We start from the raw sequence: 18,712 nt of genomic DNA, 5'->3' as shown, positions 1-18,712 counted from the left end.
TTAGTGGTATAAGAGTTTTTAATTTAAAAAATGCATTTAAATTTGAATAATTGTATTTACGTTAAATAGAAAACACTTTTAACATGCATTTTAAGCTATATGTACAACTAAAACAAAGGAAAGATTTTTCAAAACTATCTCTGCTTAGGATTCACTAATTTCAGGATAAAAACCTTATTGTAGAAAGGACAAAAACTAAGAAAAAAAAATATGTGAAATAATGAGAGAGGAAAAAATAAATACGAAACCCGATCTCAAAATGAGACTGGTTAAACTCATTCCCCTTAAAACATCTACCTCGACATTTTCTTATGAATGCTTATTAAACAATCTCCATTACATTCTTCCCAGTTTCCCCGTCTCTTTACTCGTATAATATTCATTTCATGTGAGTTTGATTTTTTTGTCACTCATTTATGAAACATAAACAAACCTATCAACTTAAGCAACCCTTTATTTTTCTTCTCATCAAATACTGATAGGATTATGACAAGAAATAATGGGGGCGAGAACAGCTCATGTTACCATCGTCCATCTCATTCATGAATAAAAACCTTCACATGGTGACTGACTGATTAGTCTTATTAAATTGTGTGCCAAACAGAGTCAATGTTCAGGAAAGAGTAAACAAAAAAAGAAGACCAGAATGAATAAATCTTCAATGTATTGGGAAAAGAAATGTAATGTACTGTGTTTTTAACTGGCTTTTGTTTCTTTGGTTAAAAATTGGCAAAGGAGAACAAAATAGTACCCTAAAGTTGTGAGCCACACAGTCAACCTTTGATCTACATGTCTTATCACCTGGATTTCTCAACAATTTTAGAAGAAAACTTTCCACGTTCAATCAGTTGCATGTGTTTGGAAACACCCATTTATTCCTTAGTCTAAAATGGAATGTCGTGTTCTTTTATGAAGGTTGTGGACCGTCCAACAAAGGACTGATGGATGGTGAGAGAGGAAATAGGTCTTTTTAGGGCCTCGAAAGTTACCAAATTGCCCAAAACGACTTTTACAAGTACCATATTTTTTGCTTGACAAAAAGACTGCAAAGATGTCTCATATGAAATTTATGAACTGAACAAATGGGATATTTTTTCCCCTTGATGTAACTTTGTTGACATGAGGTAGAAGGGGCCACCTACTTTATTACGCATTGGTGTTATACTCTTCACATACTCCACTCATGTAAAAGACATTAAATGACTAACACTGAAGTTGACATCTCTTCTTTTCTCTTCATAAATCCAACAAAGATCAAGATAATTTTTCCATTTAGCAGCCTGAGTATTCATCTCCTATTTTGAACACCATACAATTAATCTCACTTTAGATACTTTTCAACTTTTTTTTTCAACCAAACTTATGTATATAAAAGGTGACGAGATAGAACAATGATTTAAGTTGCACTCTCTTTTGGTAAAAATTTTTCGGGGTATAAAAAAAGTCACCTCCAACTTTTACATTATTTATTGCCTAAAAATAGTATTTGATAAGAAGAACATTGATTTTTGGAACACAAGTTTATAGGATGCATGATTTTAAAACATCATGTTTGAGGTTTCGGAGATATGCGTATTCAAGGGCGAAACAGAGGGGAAGCAGGCAAAGGCCTTGTCGCTCCCTGATAATATATATATATATATATATATATATATTTATTTATTTATTTATTTATTTATTTATTTATTTAAAAAAATTGTAATTTGACATTTATAAGAATTTTAAAAATTATAATTCAGCTCTTTCAAGAAAAAAATTTTGGCTTTGCCCTGGTAGCATTCTTAAACATATGTTATGGGAATTTATATTCTAATAATGCAATGTTCTTCTTGCCAAAAGTCGTATAAATCTCCTACCCTCATAGTGGCTTCTGCATTATTGAAAAGTACATTTCTTGTTCTTTTATGTTTCTCAGAGCGAGAACAGGTGGTGCACATGAATTTCAACTGGCATAGCATTGTACTTAGCTTTTTTACAGAGCCTATGCATATTAAGCCGTAACCCAAAACTGGAAACAGTTCAAACGGGCGTCCATCCTCGGAATGATTCTTTGCTTGAGCAAGACACAGAAATGCAGATGAAAGCCAAGTTTGGAGAACCTTTATTGTTTGAACTAATTAGATTCCTTAGGTTGTATTGGAAAGGCAAGTCAATATTCTGATCCATGTTCAAGAACCAAAAAGCTTATCAAAATTACAGCAGCAAAGAAGGATTACCACTGTCTATGTGTTTGCAAGAAAGCTTTTATAAAAAAATATTGTTTCCTCTCATTCATGTGCATCTGATCACATTTTGCATATTGCATAATAGTCCTCAACTTTCTGGAATGCACACCTTATAAACCATTTGATACCAAATACGAGGTATGTCTCTATGTATAGTGATAGAATGGAGACTCCGGTTATGTAGAGGCACCCAACTCACTCATGATGGTCATCTGATCGATGGTGATAGACCGCTAACAGCAAAATAAGAAGAAAAGCATATAAACTAATATTACATTACAAAAATGTCCTTCAATTTTTTCTCTTTGTTTTTTTCTCAACCATTTATCATGGTATATTAAACAGCTCAAACAGCTCTCATAAGTGAGCTGGATAGCAAGTTATATATATATATATATATATAAACAAGTAGCAACTATACTCTCATATGTCATACTTGATCAAAATCATTTGGATCATTGATTTCAAGTAAACTAGACGTGAGAGATTAAGTTGCAAATATTAAATACCAAACTATTTTTTCAAATATCCAAAAATACCCTTCAAAAGGGTATTGTCTTTTCTATACGTAGGAGCCAAAATATCGTGTCATTACTTTTCCATATATATTCATCCTTTATGTCAAAAGAACAATTCATTAGCATATGGAGTACATGCAAAAGAAAATCATATCTGCACATTCGGAAACAATTAATCAATGTAGATTTTGCAGAAAAGATGTCAATTAGAAGAGCACTTCTCCAACATAAAAGCAATTAATACCTGCTAAAGGAGCTAGGGAAGCGGAAAGAGGGCTGGACTTTATGTCCACTACATAAGGATGCAGTGGACGAGAATCTGCGGTTATCAATTAAATGAGCCCAACTTCCTAGTGCTTTCTGTTGGGCACAGTCAACTAATCTTTTTCAGTTCCCTTATCCGATACGGAAGGAGGAGGTTGGTGTGATTTTGGAGAGGAACATTAAGGAAAGATTACCGAGTTCATGAAGACAGATCATTTGGTTGTTGTAACCTATTGTAGTGGTCTTGTATTTTTCTTGTAACAATTTTGTAAAGCATCCTCCATATGTTTACCTTTTTTTATCTTCATCAATGGAATCACGTTGCCTTTGCCAGAGTTGGTACCCAATACACAATTGGATGAGTGAAACGAAGAAGGAATGGAGAAGCGCTGTCACCTGGAAGGCAACTTAACAGATCATATATGTGAGCTTATGATATATATATATTAACAGATCATATATGTGAGCTTATGATATATATATATATATATATATATATATATATATATATATTGTTGCACCGTAAACCATTGATACTGCTTTGACAACTGCTTTCTCATGAGGTTTTTAATTTTTAATGATCTAACAGCATACGGCAAATTTGAACTCTTCAGTGACGGAGATATAATTGTATGGGCATGTATCTCCACGTCCAACTCATACACACACACACGCGCGCACACACTATGTATATATATATAAAAACGAAAACATACGGATGCCTTTGACTTTCTTTTGGGAGAACTTAGGGCTGCGTGCACACAGTGCCCTTCACTCGTTTCAGATTTCAAAGTTTTGAATCATGAGGCCTAGTGTATACCCTTTTCAATGCCGATGACAATTGACAGAGATTTATATGATTTTGTCTTTCTCCTTGCAAGACAAATTCAGAGCTGTTCTTCAAAAGGATCTCTCTCTCTCTCTCTCTCTCTCTCTCTCTCTATATATATATATATATATATATATATATCCTACTGTAGCTAACTGTAGCTTCACTCGAAAGGCCTGTTAGCTTACTCTTCATACTAGTGTATGGTTGTCCTGTCAGTTTCATTAAAAAAAAAAAAAAGGATTGAGATCGCCAAAAGAATTAGTTTCATACCTTCATGCGCTTTATGCATAATCATTACCAGATCCTGCTAGATTTCTCATAATTGACTTGCACTGCATTGTATCAGAATGAGATTGTTTTTCTCTCGGCTACAGACAGGAAGTACATACACCATAGCATCAAGCAGCGGGATCCTTGTAGCTAGGCCAATATCTTTCATTGGTTGGAGTGCTGAGTGTGACGAGTGACTGATTCTTGAACTCACCTACAGTTGACATGCCAAACCACATATTCAGCGAGAACTGATGGTTGCTTCTCTTTTCAAATGAAGGAAGCATCACACTGCATTTTGAATATATGGGGATTAGCTGCTCACAAAGTCCATATCTATTTTTTGTTTCAGCCATACATTGCTGTATCCGTCCTGTTTTACGTACCAAAAAGTTGCATCAGACTATGGTCAACATGAGATCAGATCACTTTGTTGAAAGATGATCACACTCCACAGGTATCTGCAGTTGGCATCCCAACCAAAGGCTAGTGATCCTGGTAGTCAGAAGGCATGAAAGTTGGTGTCTCAGAATCATTGGAATTCACAAGGTCACTCGCCGGGAAAACGTGTTCACAGAGTCTACTGTTTTGGCTTTACATGAACATCTAGGCCCTGAACTGTTGATCTCTTTCCACTCAAAAGGTCTGCAGACAACCACCGGTCAGGAGGGTAGAGCCCTTTCAGCGGCCCTTTCGAGGCTTTAATTGGTCCACATTCAGGTCTGCTCTGGCATAACCTCTTGCTATGTAACCAGATGGGTCTTCGATTTAAGCATGCATTACCAGCAGAATCATTGCAAACCAGACCCTTGACATTTTTCATCTCTTCAACGCTGCACAGAAAATCGAAGGTTTAGAGACATTCAAAGCAATAGTGGATTGCTATGGTTACGTGATAAAAAAGGAAACTGGGTGAATAAGATGACCATAGTGGTGGAACTGAAAGGACCGACATACAGAAGATATATGTCACTTTCACATTTACCAATTTCTGGACAGTGGAGAGGATAGGGGAGGTCCTTTTGGCACTTAATGGCAGCTTTAACACCTTGGTTTTCCCATAAAGCCTGGTTTGCTTTTTTTTCGCTCATGGCCCCACTTACCATTGAGACCCCACTTCATGTGAGTGCAAGAATGCTTTTATCAGGTAAAGTAAATGGCCCCACAACAAACAGGATCTCCCCTTTCTTCCCATCATAGAGGCAACAAAGTCTTGACAGCCAAACATCCCCACGTGGGTAGAACCCCATCAATTGACTACTGTATCCAAGCAATTCATGATAGATTGGACAATCTCTAGTCTCCCAACCAAAAGTGAAAACAGCCAGATCAGTTACGGTAGGGGAGAAATTGTTACTATTGCCATGGAGCACTCTTCCCCCCTTTATGTCTCTGAAAATCTTTTCTAAATGGATTCATGAATGTTGAGATATTATTCACAGTACATTCACTAGCTCTGTCTTGAAGATTTAGGAGAGTTTGGAGTCTACCATTACAAACGAATCATCCAGTGGAACACAAACAACCACCTGGTACATCAGCTGAAAGTGATTGTTCTGTTTCTCATCTTGTTTTTTATTTTTGTTTGTCTTTGCCGCTTTATATGCAAAATCCTCCCCTACCCTAAGTCAACATTATTCCTGTAGGACCTTAGAGAAGAATCATCTGGTGACAATTGCAAAGGACTGCTAGTGTAAATCTCTCTACAAGAGATCCCACACACAAGTCAATTATAGTAACAGATTCATAAAAAAGAAAAAGAACATGGAATGGGCAAGACCTGATTAACTTGGTTTTACGGCAGGAGGAAGCATTAAGATGGTAATTGATAAACCAGCCTCAGTGAACTGTTCTGGTGCTCTCGACTTCTTCGCAAGGATGCCTCGTAATATGTAAAGACAAATAAGTACAATTATGAAAATAGTGGAAGTGAATACGCTTGTGGTAAGCTCATCTTTTTCTTGTCTTTCCTTTTGAACCAAATACCTCCGACTGCTGGAGTCACTTCCAAATAAAGAAAAGAGGTTCAATGCATTATAATGTTGTTCCTTTATCCTTGTCGCCTAGGCTTTCTGGCATCTGCACAGTACCTGATCCCAAGGCCTGCATAAACAAAGGCTAATGCTGTACCCCTGTTGCACAACACAACAGTATCAGGCACAGCCACCATAGCGTTCAGTCTTCATTCATGCCGAGCAGAACTAAGGGAAAAACTGAATCCAGTAGAAGATTTGTATTCCAGAACAAGGAGAGCTATGCCAAACGAACGAGGACAAGGTAGTGGTGTGAAGTAGCAAGAAGGAATACGTACCTTTATACTTTGTGGGTCTTCAAGCAATCCCAAAATCGGCAAAAAAAGGCGCTAGAATACTGACGATGCTAATAACGGTGGATGTCAGTGCCACCCGCAAACTAGAGATCTTTCAATGACATGCATAAATTAAGAGAGACAGATGTTGGAGTGTGGAGGCTGATCTATGCTTAATAAGCTTCCCTAATTTCTGCAGTTATTAATTTTGCCTTGTGCGGGTTTGCCTGGTTTCTTGTATTCTTGATCTTTCTGTGCCAGTGAAAAAAATCGTATGCAATCATGGACGTAGGAGAACCTGTCTTCAAACCACGTAAAAATCCTTGTATCTTCTTCTTTCTCGTCTTCATTTTCTTCTCTTAGTGTCATAAGCAAGAGAGAGAGGGGGGCCTCGTTCCTACAACAGACCATGGCAATAGATATTCCTAACTGTTTTCCTTATTCTCCATAAGGGAATAACTTCTGAAATGAGATTCAGCACAAACATATTACGAAGAAAACTCCTGATTACATACGAAAAATTGCCACAACCATCCATTAAACAAGACAGGAAAATGCTGAAATCCTAATGCAACTCCCCAACAACAGCTAAAGTGCCCTCAAATCTTTTAGGAACAAAATTAACAATGTGATGCCAGACATTTACAACATTGTTCAGCTGTGAGTAACGAATTGATGATTCCTGAGTTTTAAGGAAATTTATGGGCCTCATAGTTTTAGAAATCAACGTAATGACTGATTCTTATTGGAAAAGTAACAACGACCATGTGAGATCTGAAGATGCTAAAGCTGTAGCTGTGCAATCACTCTATATACTAGCTAAATCTGCTAGAGATATGCCGAAAAGGTATGAATCATCCAAACAAGAGAATGCTTCTTGAAAAAAAAACTGAAAATAGATCTTTGCAGAGGCTAGCAATTAGTAGTAGAAAGTGATTGCTCAATGAGAAGCTGCTACCAATAATCATTACAAGAACAAACCCCTCTTTTGATATGATGGAACCGACTGCGGTCCCTAACAATGATTTCTCGCTTGTAAATAGAAGATATGAACTTTGTAGCAATATGACAATCAACGCAAACTCGAAGTGTTTTTACAATTCGAATTGATGTTTCTGCATCAGATGCAATGAGAGCAAAAGCAATTGCCAGTCTTTCACTGTGATATGACAGAGCATCTTCTTTGTCTTCTTCAGAAATATCAAATAATACATCCTTCGTGGCAGGCTTGTACCCTACTAAATGAAGTTGTCTATCAATTTCCTCGAGCATTGAGTATATCTCTTCTGCTCGAGGGTGTGTACGATCAGCCATCATAAATTCATGCAAGACACCATCCAATTCAAGAATGCTACATCCAGGCAACTTGTTTATCTCTCTATCCTTCATAACTTTCCTTACTCTTCGGACATCATCCCATCTATTATACGCTGCATAGATGTTAGAAAGGAGGACATAATTCCCACTCTCCTGAGGGTCCAATTCCATCAGATGCCCGATTGAAACCTGCCCCAGTTCAATGTTGCTATGGGTCCTACATGAAGACAATAACGACCTCCATAAGATTGCACTTGGCTTCATGGGCATGCGCTCAATGAGTTGATGTGCTTCTTTCAGAAACCCAGCTCGGCCAAGAAGATCAACCATGCAGCCATAGTGCTCAAGTTTTGGTTCAATTCTATATGTCTCCCTCAACAACCTGAAGTGCACGCGTCCCTCATCAACCAACCCGGCATGGGCGCAGGCAGAAAGCAAAGCAATGAAAGTAACATCGTCAGGCTTAACACCATCATGTTTCATTCTCTCAAACATCTCCAAAGCTCGCCTCCCATACCCATGCATTGCAAACCCCCCAATCATCGAATTGAAAGCAAGAGTGTCCCTCACAGTCATTTCGTTGAAAACTTCACAAGCATTGTACAGGTTGCCACATTTCGCATACATGTCAATCAGCGCAGTATGCACATAGCAATTGAATCTGATGCCCTTCTTCTTCAGGTAAGCATGGACCCATCTACCATAACAAAGCGCACCTAAATGAGCACAACCATCCAGCACAGCTACCATGGTAATCTCATTTGGCGTCACTCCACAAGCTTGCATCTCCCTAAAGAGCAGAAAAGCCTCGAGAGACATACCACAGCGTGAATACCCAGCAATCATGGAGTTCCAGACGACCACATCTCTCATAGGCATATCATCAAACACTTGGCGGGCGGCGGGTAACTGGAGCATCCTCGCGTACGCATCGATGAGGGCCGCAAGAACGAAGGCGTCGGGCCGAAGTCCGACGAATTTGACGATGTGGGCATGGAGTAGGAATGCGTGAAATGGAGAGAGGGAGGAAGAGGCCCTGAGCAGAGAAGGGTACGTGTGGTTGTTGGGTGTGCAACGGCACTTAAGCATGAGAACGTAAAGAGAAAAGACATGACGCGGAGCACCAGAGCGAGAGTAGGAGGCAATCAAGTTGTTGAAGCTGAAGGTGTTGGCTGCATTGAAGACGCCTGAAACGATCAATTGGGCGTGGATTCTGTTCAGAATTTTCATGCAGAGAAGAAAGCGAGAGAGAGAGAGACTGACAACTATGTGGTCGCCCCATAGCTCATAGTTCCCACAGGAAGGAACTCCATAGTCTAAATGGCTGGCTGTTACTTCTTTTTCTCAAAAGCTATTTTTGCTGCTGGCTGCATCAGTCTGCTCTGATTGGTTCTCAGAAATCCACATTACTTCTAGATCCAACGGACTTATTTAAACTTCTATATGCTTACTAAAACTTGTGGTGATTTTTTTTCTCCTTTCAAATCTACCAATATAAGTTACTCATTCTGGTCCCTTTACCAAGAATATTCACTTCAATTATGATTGACAGGAAAAAGACGTGCTTAAACTAAGATATTTGAAGACAAGAATTCCAATTTTCCAGTATGTATTCGTACTCAAGCTCAAAACTTTACTTAATTCTCCATGTTTTCTATATCAATATAAAGTTCTTGGGACTTTGCACAGTGTCGTCCAATCGGGCATCTAATTTCTGCTTTGTTTGCAACGGGATGCATTCGTAAATGCATATGTAAAGCATAAATTATGTACATTTCACATGTACTGTATATGGTTTTGCGAACAGTGCGACACTTTTAAATGAATGTACCGTTCCCTACCTAAATCTTGAAGCAAGCCCTCAACCCCATAGGCAAGGGAAAGCTGGAGAGGCTTCAGCCTCTTCAGGGTATCCTCCCCCTGCTAAATGATCAAGTTTCTTCTGCAACTTGGCTCATTTACTAACTCGAGCGAGCTGATCAAACTGATGTGCGCTCAACTGGTTCACTCGAACCTTCTATAACTTAGCTCAATCGGGTGTTTGGACAAGTCCAAGTATGGAGTCTGAATGAACCGAGCTCTACCTCACATCGTTTATTTGTTGCAACCATGGGTCCTCGCAAAAGCAGTATAGTTGGACCCTGACAGCGTATGCTGCAACCAACTCAACAACCCCCCTGCTAACTCTGCAGAAACTACCAACCATGGTTGCTGTCAGTGACCCATATACATAAAGGAACCTCAAAAGATACACCAATCCATCACCCTCATCATCATCAATCTATATGTCAAAATCAGTAAGTCGTCGTCATGATCATTGTGAATCTTTATGCCAACTGCTCGAGGTGCAGCCCCATCAATGGCTGCCTCCACAGCAGACCGCTGGGCCAAATGAGTGTCTGCTGATCAAGTGCTGTTCATGTAAGGCCTGATCAGCATCTCTGGCGAGATACCCATCTCCGCATGTGAAGAGATATAACTCCATTAACTTGCATTCCCCACCCAGATCAGAAAATTAAAGGCACTGACTGCATTGTCGTGCATGAAGATCAGAGCTTTCATCTGCCCCGACACGATGGACGCCCTTTAATGCTGCACGCAAGTGAACGATTCTGAGGAAACATGGCAGCTGCTTGTCTTAATAAATATGTGCGTTTTTATTTCAAATTTATGTTTGACTGACGGAGTGAACAGGATTTTTAGTATCCATAGCATACTACTGAGAGGAAAAATAGTCCCTCGAAATGAAAAGGCTCAAATTTTAATAACTGAACAAAATACGAGAAAGAAACACTGATAGCTGAAATTTTTTCAAATTAAATAGTCAATAACTCTGTCTTAGAAATTAATCCTACCACATTTTAGATAGAGAAAAAGTGGATTATTTAAATTTTTGTCTACTTGTACAGATCTGAGTCTATCTGGATCCAACTATACAGGATCTGGATCTTACTATATAGATAATAGATTCTTTCGTTATGTATAACATTAAGGTCCAAACAAAATCAATAGAAGACAAATCCCAAAAAACATGAGTCTACGACTCTTAAGTCAAACTGCAACCGCTTCTCGGTTGGCAATTGATACATTTATTTCTGCCTTTTGAGATTAAGAGATACTTCTCTAGTTTTTGTCCTGTTAAGAGCAATTGATCTTTCTGTTACCTTAATCGTCATTAGCAGCTTACCATAATCATCTACTTGACCAAATGAGTTTATCTTGTATGCAAAATATCTGGATGCAACTACAATAGCCTTGTGGTTTCTTTATTCTCAATGGGTAGTTGTGCCATTGTCATTGAAGTCGACAAATTTATGGAGGATTGGCATCCACCAACTAAGGAAGAGGTAGGTATGACTTTGTCAAAGATAAGAATCGTGCAGCCGCAGAGCCAGAATTTTTTTAGCTAAGGGGCACTGTTTTAAAAGATTGCTGATCGAGTACATTGATTGCATTATTTCATGCTTACAACACGATATTGGCAACGTTATCTAAGTCTGAAATTGAATCGAATAGGCCAGGCTGCCAATTCAGTGTTTCTGTTGAATCGAATAAGTCAGCAACAAATGTTATTTGAAATAAATAAAAGGAAAAATGTAATAGATAACTACAGATAATAAAAAGTTTTAAAATGTTTTGTAACTAAATAAAATAGTGTATATGACAACTTTACAACAATGGCATCCCTTCAATACATAATCAAATTTTCCGGTCGAAGTTTTTAAGAGTATAGCATGTTCTAAAGATCGGAAACAGTTTATTGATCATGGCATAATTCGAATGGTCGATGATTCATGTTGCTGAGTGACAGGCACCCCTTTCTTATGAAGACGGCCTGAGACAAAATTTTGGCACCTCGAGGGATGCAGAGTAGCTGGCCATGCCCGGAAGCACTACTCATCTGGACACAAACGATGGCAAGCGCTACTTTCCAATTGAATAAAACAACTGTAAGTACACCCAAGTCCCCAAGCAATCCGGCCCTAAGGGCAGAGGAAAGAGAGGGGTTTCAGACTCTTTAGGGTGTCTCTCCCTTAACAAGATCTTGGCAACAGGAAACCTTGAGATACTCCAATTTCTTTTGGTTTTCCTAAAAAAAACTTGAAAGAAAAAAGAATAGATCTATAAAAGCATTTGCGTAAGCAAGAACCATTGCAATTATGTTGACAATACAGCAAAAAATATAATCTCCAGAATAAAAGATCTTAGTAAACATTAATGTGCAACAATTTAACCAACAGGAGCGTTTGGATGACCATGGAACACTTGTCAATTTAAAGAGGCTTAGCACGATTTAGTTTAGCATCTTTTCGACAACAAACACATAGGGCTTGCTTGTATATTTTCATTTTATCACAGCCACACAATTTTTATTAATTGCGAGAAAATAGTTGGAGCCCTTTGTTGCTTCAACATCTCTAACTCAAGGTCTTGAATATTAGCATGGACCCCATACAGCTTTGCTGTTATTGACCTACTTTCCCTTTTTTTATTTTTACATAATTAACAATACAAAAATAAGAAAAATAAGAAAAATAGCTTTTTTTCAGCATTCATGTCAGCCAAATATTGTTTCGGAAATACAACATCCCATATCCCCAGGAGAAAGAAGAATGGGGAGGCTTTTGAGCTTCTTTTCCAGGTAATGGGTTGTTAACCTCCTGTTTTGGTCTTATTACATTGAATATATATCCTGGACATCACAGCTTTATATATCCTACAACTCGAAGAAGGCATCACTGAGACCACCTAAACCTTGTGGCATGCATTTAGAACAGCTGGGCAGTATGACCGCCAGTAGGTTTGGTTAGTGGGTTGGCCTTTTTGAACCGTTTAGCAAAACAATCAAAATTCAAATCCCATGGACACCACCTCTCTGAAGCATGTGGAGGTATAGGCCTTGAAGGGAAAGGTGCTATCCATGGGGTTTCATGACCCCAGGAGTGCAACTGAGTCTCATGTCTTGGGTGTGGTTTTCACTTGGAAACAGGGGTGCGAGGAAGAGAAGAAATTATAAGCACACCAAATAGATAAATAACCAACAATGGCCAGTCTTATTAGTACAAGTGATAAACCCTACACGAAGCAGGGAATTGTAGCCACAGACAACCATCGAGAACAAGAAGCATCATACTGTTCAGTTGCTTCAGTTCCAAATGCTATTGCCTATTAAGGTTCCATGGCAGCAAACTATTTTACAAACACAAGCATCACAATGCCGGCCTGTCAATTGTTGCCCAAGGTGCTAGCTTGAGCTTGTTACGAGAATGCATAGTTCTGATGACATTATACAAAGAAGTTCCACAGATATGTTCCAACAGCAAACTTGATATCAAACAGGAACAGGTTCACGAGTTTTGCTGCTGCTACCTGTAGGAGCAAGACTTTCATAGTACTCAACCAGAACCTTCCAGCCACCTGGGCACATGAATCCGTCGGGTGGATTCTCTCGATTTTTTGCAAGTGTCCGCATCTGTGAAATTTCAAAGCTACTTCAGCCAACAAGTTCATAAATAAGTCCTACAACATTTCTAAAGTTCTAATCACTTGAGTTGAAAATCAAAGACGATAGTGGCAACACAATCTCAACTACTTAACCTGCTCGAAATACTTAAGATTTCAAATCAGGAGATCTATAATAGCCTTTTTAAGTCTTCACTCTCATACCAAGGACATGATTTTAAGTTGGAATAAGTGTGCCAAGCAGCTTGCCAATTGCCAAAAATGACCAATAACCATGTGGTTACCAACTTAAACAACAAGGTTACCTTTGTTCCTGAGATGAACAGAAAATCCTGTGGTCTTGAAGGATCAAAGAAAGCCATTTTATGTTGTGTCTTGTCATATGCAGCAACCTATATTTACAAATATGATGCCATTAATATGAGAATAAATAGAAATTTTAGAGGTAAATAAGTTGAAATGCATACCCTAAATGGCAGTATGTTGAGTCTCTCAAGCCCAGGTGCCATGCTTAATACCATTTTCCCATGATCAGCATCATAGAGATCCCTTTTTTCAATAGGATGGCCCATGCCAGCTGGATCTCTTCCAACAATGTAAAAGTTGGCACCTGCATTTATGCGGGCCTTGGCATGCCACTGCACCTCAGTTGGACCAGCATAATGCATGGGAGAAGGGAAAATTGCCACGACAGTTGTCTCTGGGTCTAGAACACCATCCTCAAGAACCTAAACACAAGAAAAGTTTTGGTAAAATTCCATATGCCAAATGAAGATTTTGGTTCTTGGAACCAGAAACAAAAGTAACCTTTTCATGTTGCTTCATTCTCCAACTAAGAGGAACATCATCTGCTTTTGTGTAACCTCCCAACGGATGAAGAAGCAACACTGGATTCTTATAGCCCATCTCCAAAAGGCGTTTGCGAGTGTCAGTCATCAGTAGTGCATGACCATTGTGAATAGGGTTCCTAAGCTGGAACGCAAAGACCGCATCTGCATTTCGCTTGCTGAATTCATCACGCAGTTGTGCAGGAGACAGCCTATACTGGTCAAGCCCATCATTGTATTTGATTGGCTCGATCACCTCTAGGTCTCCACCTACAAGCCAGTTTCCAGCATTGGTGATTGCCTCCTCTACATAAGGCAGCCCAGGGGCAGTGGTTCCCCATGTTCTAGCAATTCGCTCTTCTTTGTTGTGTTTGAAAATCTCAATGCTGAACACATCAATGCAATGAAAATCCATAGTTACTGAAATGGAAATAAACCGCTCAGAATCTTTAAATACATAATAGTGCAAATGAACAGTTTGTTATTCACCTAAACACCACTTTGCTAAGAATTTAGACTGGCAATAAGAGAGGCACTAACAAAACAACTCTCTAATGTTGCAGGTATTCATTTAGTTCAGTTATTTGCACTTTGAGAAAAAAAAAATCAAGAAAACAAGAAAAGTTGTAGTCATAAACATAATAGCCAATAGGCTACAAAATCTCTGTGGCATCTACAGCTAGGCAAGCCACAATCTGGAGAAAGAATCGTCTCTAATGATTACCAACAATAAACAAGGAAAATAGATAGGTCATGCCATCCACCTCCCAAACACAAATCAATCACAATAAAATCCAATGCAAGCAAGATCAGAGTCATGCTTATGCATTGTTCTTATACAATTTACTGTATCTATACTAAGCTGGGTTCAGCAATTTCAGGACATAGGAAACAGCAGTATCCAGAAAGGCATATAAGGTTATCACTAATGGCCAAACATGTAATCCTTGAATAACCACTGCAAATATATCTAACTCCAAAGCCATCTAGCAAGACCCAAAATGACACACATGGCATTCTGAAAACAAGCATCAGATTTGCATAAAAAACCATGGAGAACATATGATCGTGTACTCTTAAATAAATAAAAAAAAGAATACATTGTATCTATGTTCTCACCTATGTCACACGGGTGCGGATGCGATATGGGTGCGGATACGGGGATACGGGTGCAGATACGGCAGTTTTCAAAATTTTTGGATACGCGGACACGGCTACATTAAATATTCTAAAAAATGATAAGATTAAAAAAAAAAAAATTAATAGTTCACTCTTACAATCTTGTGAGAAAATGTCTTTTATCACAAAAGTACTGAATATTTGAAAGGATTGTTCATGGAAATAATTGGATGCATCACAAAAAATTGATAAAATGAAAAAAAAACATTAAATTTTTATTTTTTATTTTTTGCCGTGTCCTAGCCGAGTCCCGTGTCGGCGAGTCGACACGGGCACGCGGCCTCTTTAGCCGCGTCCGTGTGACATAGGTTCTCACTAAGCAGTCCATGCTGGACCTCATGAAAGCACCGTCGAAGCTAAACCATCAAACAGCAATTGAAGAATGTCATCAAAGATAAAAGGTTTGTGAATGCAGATACAGGAACAAACGCATATGCAGAAGCACTGGCAGCTTCCATGTTGTACAAAATTGCAGGCAGATGACTATGAAAATGAAGGAAAAGATTAGAAGGCTCAAAAAGGACTCATTTTAACAGAAGCCATTTCAACCTAAGATTGATTATCTTAGTCTAAAAGCTCCCACCTGAACAAAGCAAAAGCAAGATCAATGTAGATTTCATCAACAGCATTACGGTTGTAAACAATTTAACATGCTGACGTGAAAGAAAATAGAAACTATAAAAGTCTTTTAGTCAAGAAAATAACTCTATGTAGTATATTCTCTTACAATAACCACCTAAATTGGAAAAAAAAACTTGAAAAATCAGAGAGGATCACATTCATCAAGACAACGTAGTAGAATCAAACCACCTGGCGATTATAGATTGATGTGAAACCACCACTTGAAACACTGGCACTAACCAAGTGGTATACAATTACTGGTTAGAACTTAGAAGTAGCTACATCATGTTTCTGTATAATACCAATCGTAGATCAAACTTTCCAAACTGCAGTTTCGTCTTCAACCAATGAGATCACATTAGCAATTTATGAATAAACCGTTCAAGATGAATTACATCCGGCTGAAATAACAACCAAACCTACCAAGTTCATAAAACATAAACAACTTAATTGTAATTGAGAGAGCTGAACGACCAAAAAAAAACAGATTTCACCAGTACGTTCATCAAAATGGAATTGTTCTAAATGTTCATAGTTCACATGAATCAACCCACGCCCATAGTATTAAGTCTCATGATACTCACAAAATATCAGATATACTCAAACCCTGGTGATATATAGAGGCCCAAGTTGTGTAGAAAGATCTATATCTAAAAAAGGTTGGTGAAAGGACAAGCAACGACCAAGTTTGAATCTGCCAAACAACTTAAACCAATAGAAATTTCTTGTTACAAATAGAGCTCACGACAAAAGAAGGCATATATAGTGCACCATTAAAGTGCATTGCCATCTAAAGCATAATCATATCAGAGTAGAAGACTGTTCAATGGGTAGAGCTCAGTGGCAATAAAATAAAAAAAGAGGTCAGTTATTTATTCACAAAAGCAAAGGATTGATTCCATTACAGCATGCTGAATGTATTAAAATAACACTAAGATCCACCAAATTGATGAACAAGACAGACGCAATTGCGTTCCACTTCAACAACCACTTAAAAAAATGAACCACTCAACCAAACAAAGAAAGCCCAAAAATGGAAATCCAGAAAAGAAAAAAGACTGTCTGATAAACACCCAGATAGTAGAAACCTACTTACTCGTTGAGGATGGCGATCGGATTAAGGCCGGCGGGGTCGAAGAGCGCGACGCTCTTTGACGCCCCAATCGCCTCCTTCTGCCCGTCGTCGACGGCGAGGACGATTGGCACCGACATGTTCACGAGCGAACCGTCGGTGAGCCGCACTGAATTGAAATGAAGCGTTTGGAGGAACTCGGATTGCCGCATGAATCCGGCGAGTGGGCTGGCCCAGCCCTCGCTGAGGACGTGAGCCCACTCGAGGTCAATCCTCGAGAGATTGATCCTCGGTAACGCGAAGGCCTTACGGCGCTTCTCGTCCCTCCGGGACTCGGGGACGACGAGGTCGACGAGGCGCCCGCCGTCCGGCTCGATCAGACCGCATCGAACCGAGCAGCATTCCCGCCTTCTTCGGAGGACCTTTGGAGAAAAGTCGACAGCGGCACTAAAACTGATCGATTTGGTGAACTGGGTGGTCGTCGTCCGGTAGCTGGCACCCTGACTCCGGTAGGAAACGGCCGGAGAACTAGCGAGGAAGGCTGCCATGGACGCCATTCCCGCTGATAGCGAATTGCTAGCAAGAGCGAGGAGGCATTTATTAGAGACCCGATGACGAGTGATACTCTCGACAATTCACAAAATGACGAGGAACTTCCCCAAAAATATTCAGCTACGAGGATATCCTCAAAAGACAGGGACACTTGTCCCTGTCATACTCGGGACTCGGAACATTACCGGTTCGGAAACTTGTGACTCGGGAGAACAAAATATGTAGTAACCAAAACAAATAAACAATAGATCTTTTTGCACTACAAATTTCGAATCTACATCTGATATTTGATTTTAGATAACTTCTGATCTTAAATCCCAAGAAATCCAAATCCAAAGTAGATCCAAGAAAATGAAACTGCATCCCTTAGAAACAAATTTCAAATTGTTGTAGAAGAAGATAAACTTGATACCAAGTTCAACCAAGTAAAGTAGTCAAGCCCAACACTTAGTGCACATATAAATATTAAGAAAAATGCAAGTTGTTTGACCCCAAAAAAAAAAGGATATTAAAATAAACCAAAGGTTAAAATAACCCGACAAAATCACAATATCACCCAGATTTTGAAATTCCGGTCGATATTGGGGAGCCTTTCACGGACCGTTCTATAATGACGCGTTTGATTTGTTTCTGAATCGGACCGAGACGTGAGGACTCGTCTAAAGGGACCGTCACGGTATTTTAAGAGTTTTAACACAAATGGCGAGTATTTCCTCTCACCAGACACAAAATTTCTCTTGGCTTCAAACGGTCATATCAGTAATGGTTGGGGGTATATATGTCAGTACCGTCTCCAATGAACCTGGACGGTCGGGCCAATGAATCTGGACATGTTTTCGCTTCGAACATTGCCGTGCCCGATTGTACCCTTACCTTTTAGGTCAAGGACCAAAATGTACCCCTTGACTAACCCCCACCGTTTTAGGTTTTGTAAAAACAAGCGAAGAAGACAAACAAACAGCTGCAACTGGATCCATCCAGAACTAGATCCAAAGGTCCAGATCCAATTTTATACAGCAGAAAAAATATCGCCTCCCAAGACAAATTTAAAAGGAAAAAAACGTTTATTTCACAAGCTAGCGCACGATGAAGATAACGTTATAATACCGGTGGCTAGCATTTTTAACGGGAAAGCGATGGACACGGCATCCGATGTACTACTTATTGGCATGAAGCGGGAGGGGGCAATATGGGAAGAACGTGGAAAATCAAGGCCACTCTCAAATTGTGGCACGTGACGCAACTGGCATGGCTGCTAAAGAGA

The 18,712-nt window shown here is 39.2% G+C and overlaps 2 protein-coding genes across 2 annotated transcripts; both read right to left on the bottom strand.

Annotated features, from left to right (window-relative positions):
* Nucleotides 1–7,336: 7,336 nt before the first annotated feature.
* LOC116251145 (pentatricopeptide repeat-containing protein At1g08070, chloroplastic-like) lies at nt 7,337–9,160 on the bottom strand. Its single transcript, XM_031625239.2, has one exon. The coding sequence runs from the start codon at nt 8,962–8,964 to the stop codon at nt 7,372–7,374; it is 1,593 nt and encodes a 530-aa protein (XP_031481099.1). The 5' UTR covers nt 8,965–9,160; the 3' UTR covers nt 7,337–7,371.
* A 3,585-nt stretch (nt 9,161–12,745) lies between these two features.
* On the bottom strand, nt 12,746–17,482 carry LOC116245684 (ATP sulfurylase 1, chloroplastic-like). The gene is made up of 5 exons (XM_031617193.2): nt 16,921–17,482; nt 14,005–14,410; nt 13,665–13,925; nt 13,503–13,589; nt 12,746–13,207 (listed from the first exon to the last, which is right to left on the bottom strand). Exons 1-5 carry the CDS (start codon nt 17,451–17,453, stop codon nt 13,067–13,069), a joined length of 1,428 nt encoding a protein of 475 aa, XP_031473053.1. The 5' UTR covers nt 17,454–17,482; the 3' UTR covers nt 12,746–13,066.
* Nucleotides 17,483–18,712: the final 1,230 nt, after the last annotated feature.

Source organism: Nymphaea colorata, chromosome 1 (assembly GCF_008831285.2).
Source record: "Nymphaea colorata isolate Beijing-Zhang1983 chromosome 1, ASM883128v2, whole genome shotgun sequence".
In the NCBI taxonomy this organism is placed as follows: domain Eukaryota; kingdom Viridiplantae; phylum Streptophyta; class Magnoliopsida; order Nymphaeales; family Nymphaeaceae; genus Nymphaea; species Nymphaea colorata.
Note: the sequence above shows the minus strand (reverse complement) of the source record. Positions and strands in the feature narration are given on the sequence as shown.

What these genes read in the sequence shown, in the direction of transcription:
- LOC116251145 (XM_031625239.2), bottom strand. Translation starts at nt 8,964, where the DNA reads ATGAAAATTCTGAACAGAATCCACGCCCAATTGATCGTTTCAGGCGTC.
- LOC116245684 (XM_031617193.2), bottom strand. Translation starts at nt 17,453, where the DNA reads ATGGCGTCCATGGCAGCCTTCCTCGCTAGTTCTCCGGCCGTTTCCTAC. An exon ending in GAATGAAGCAACATGAAAAG is followed by an intron (nt 13,926 to 14,004) that starts GTTACTTTTGTT and finishes TCTTGTGTTTAG; the next exon opens with GTTCTTGAGGATGGTGTTCT. An exon ending in TCAACATACTGCCATTTAGG is followed by an intron (nt 13,590 to 13,664) that starts GTATGCATTTCA and finishes TTGTAAATATAG; the next exon opens with GTTGCTGCATATGACAAGAC.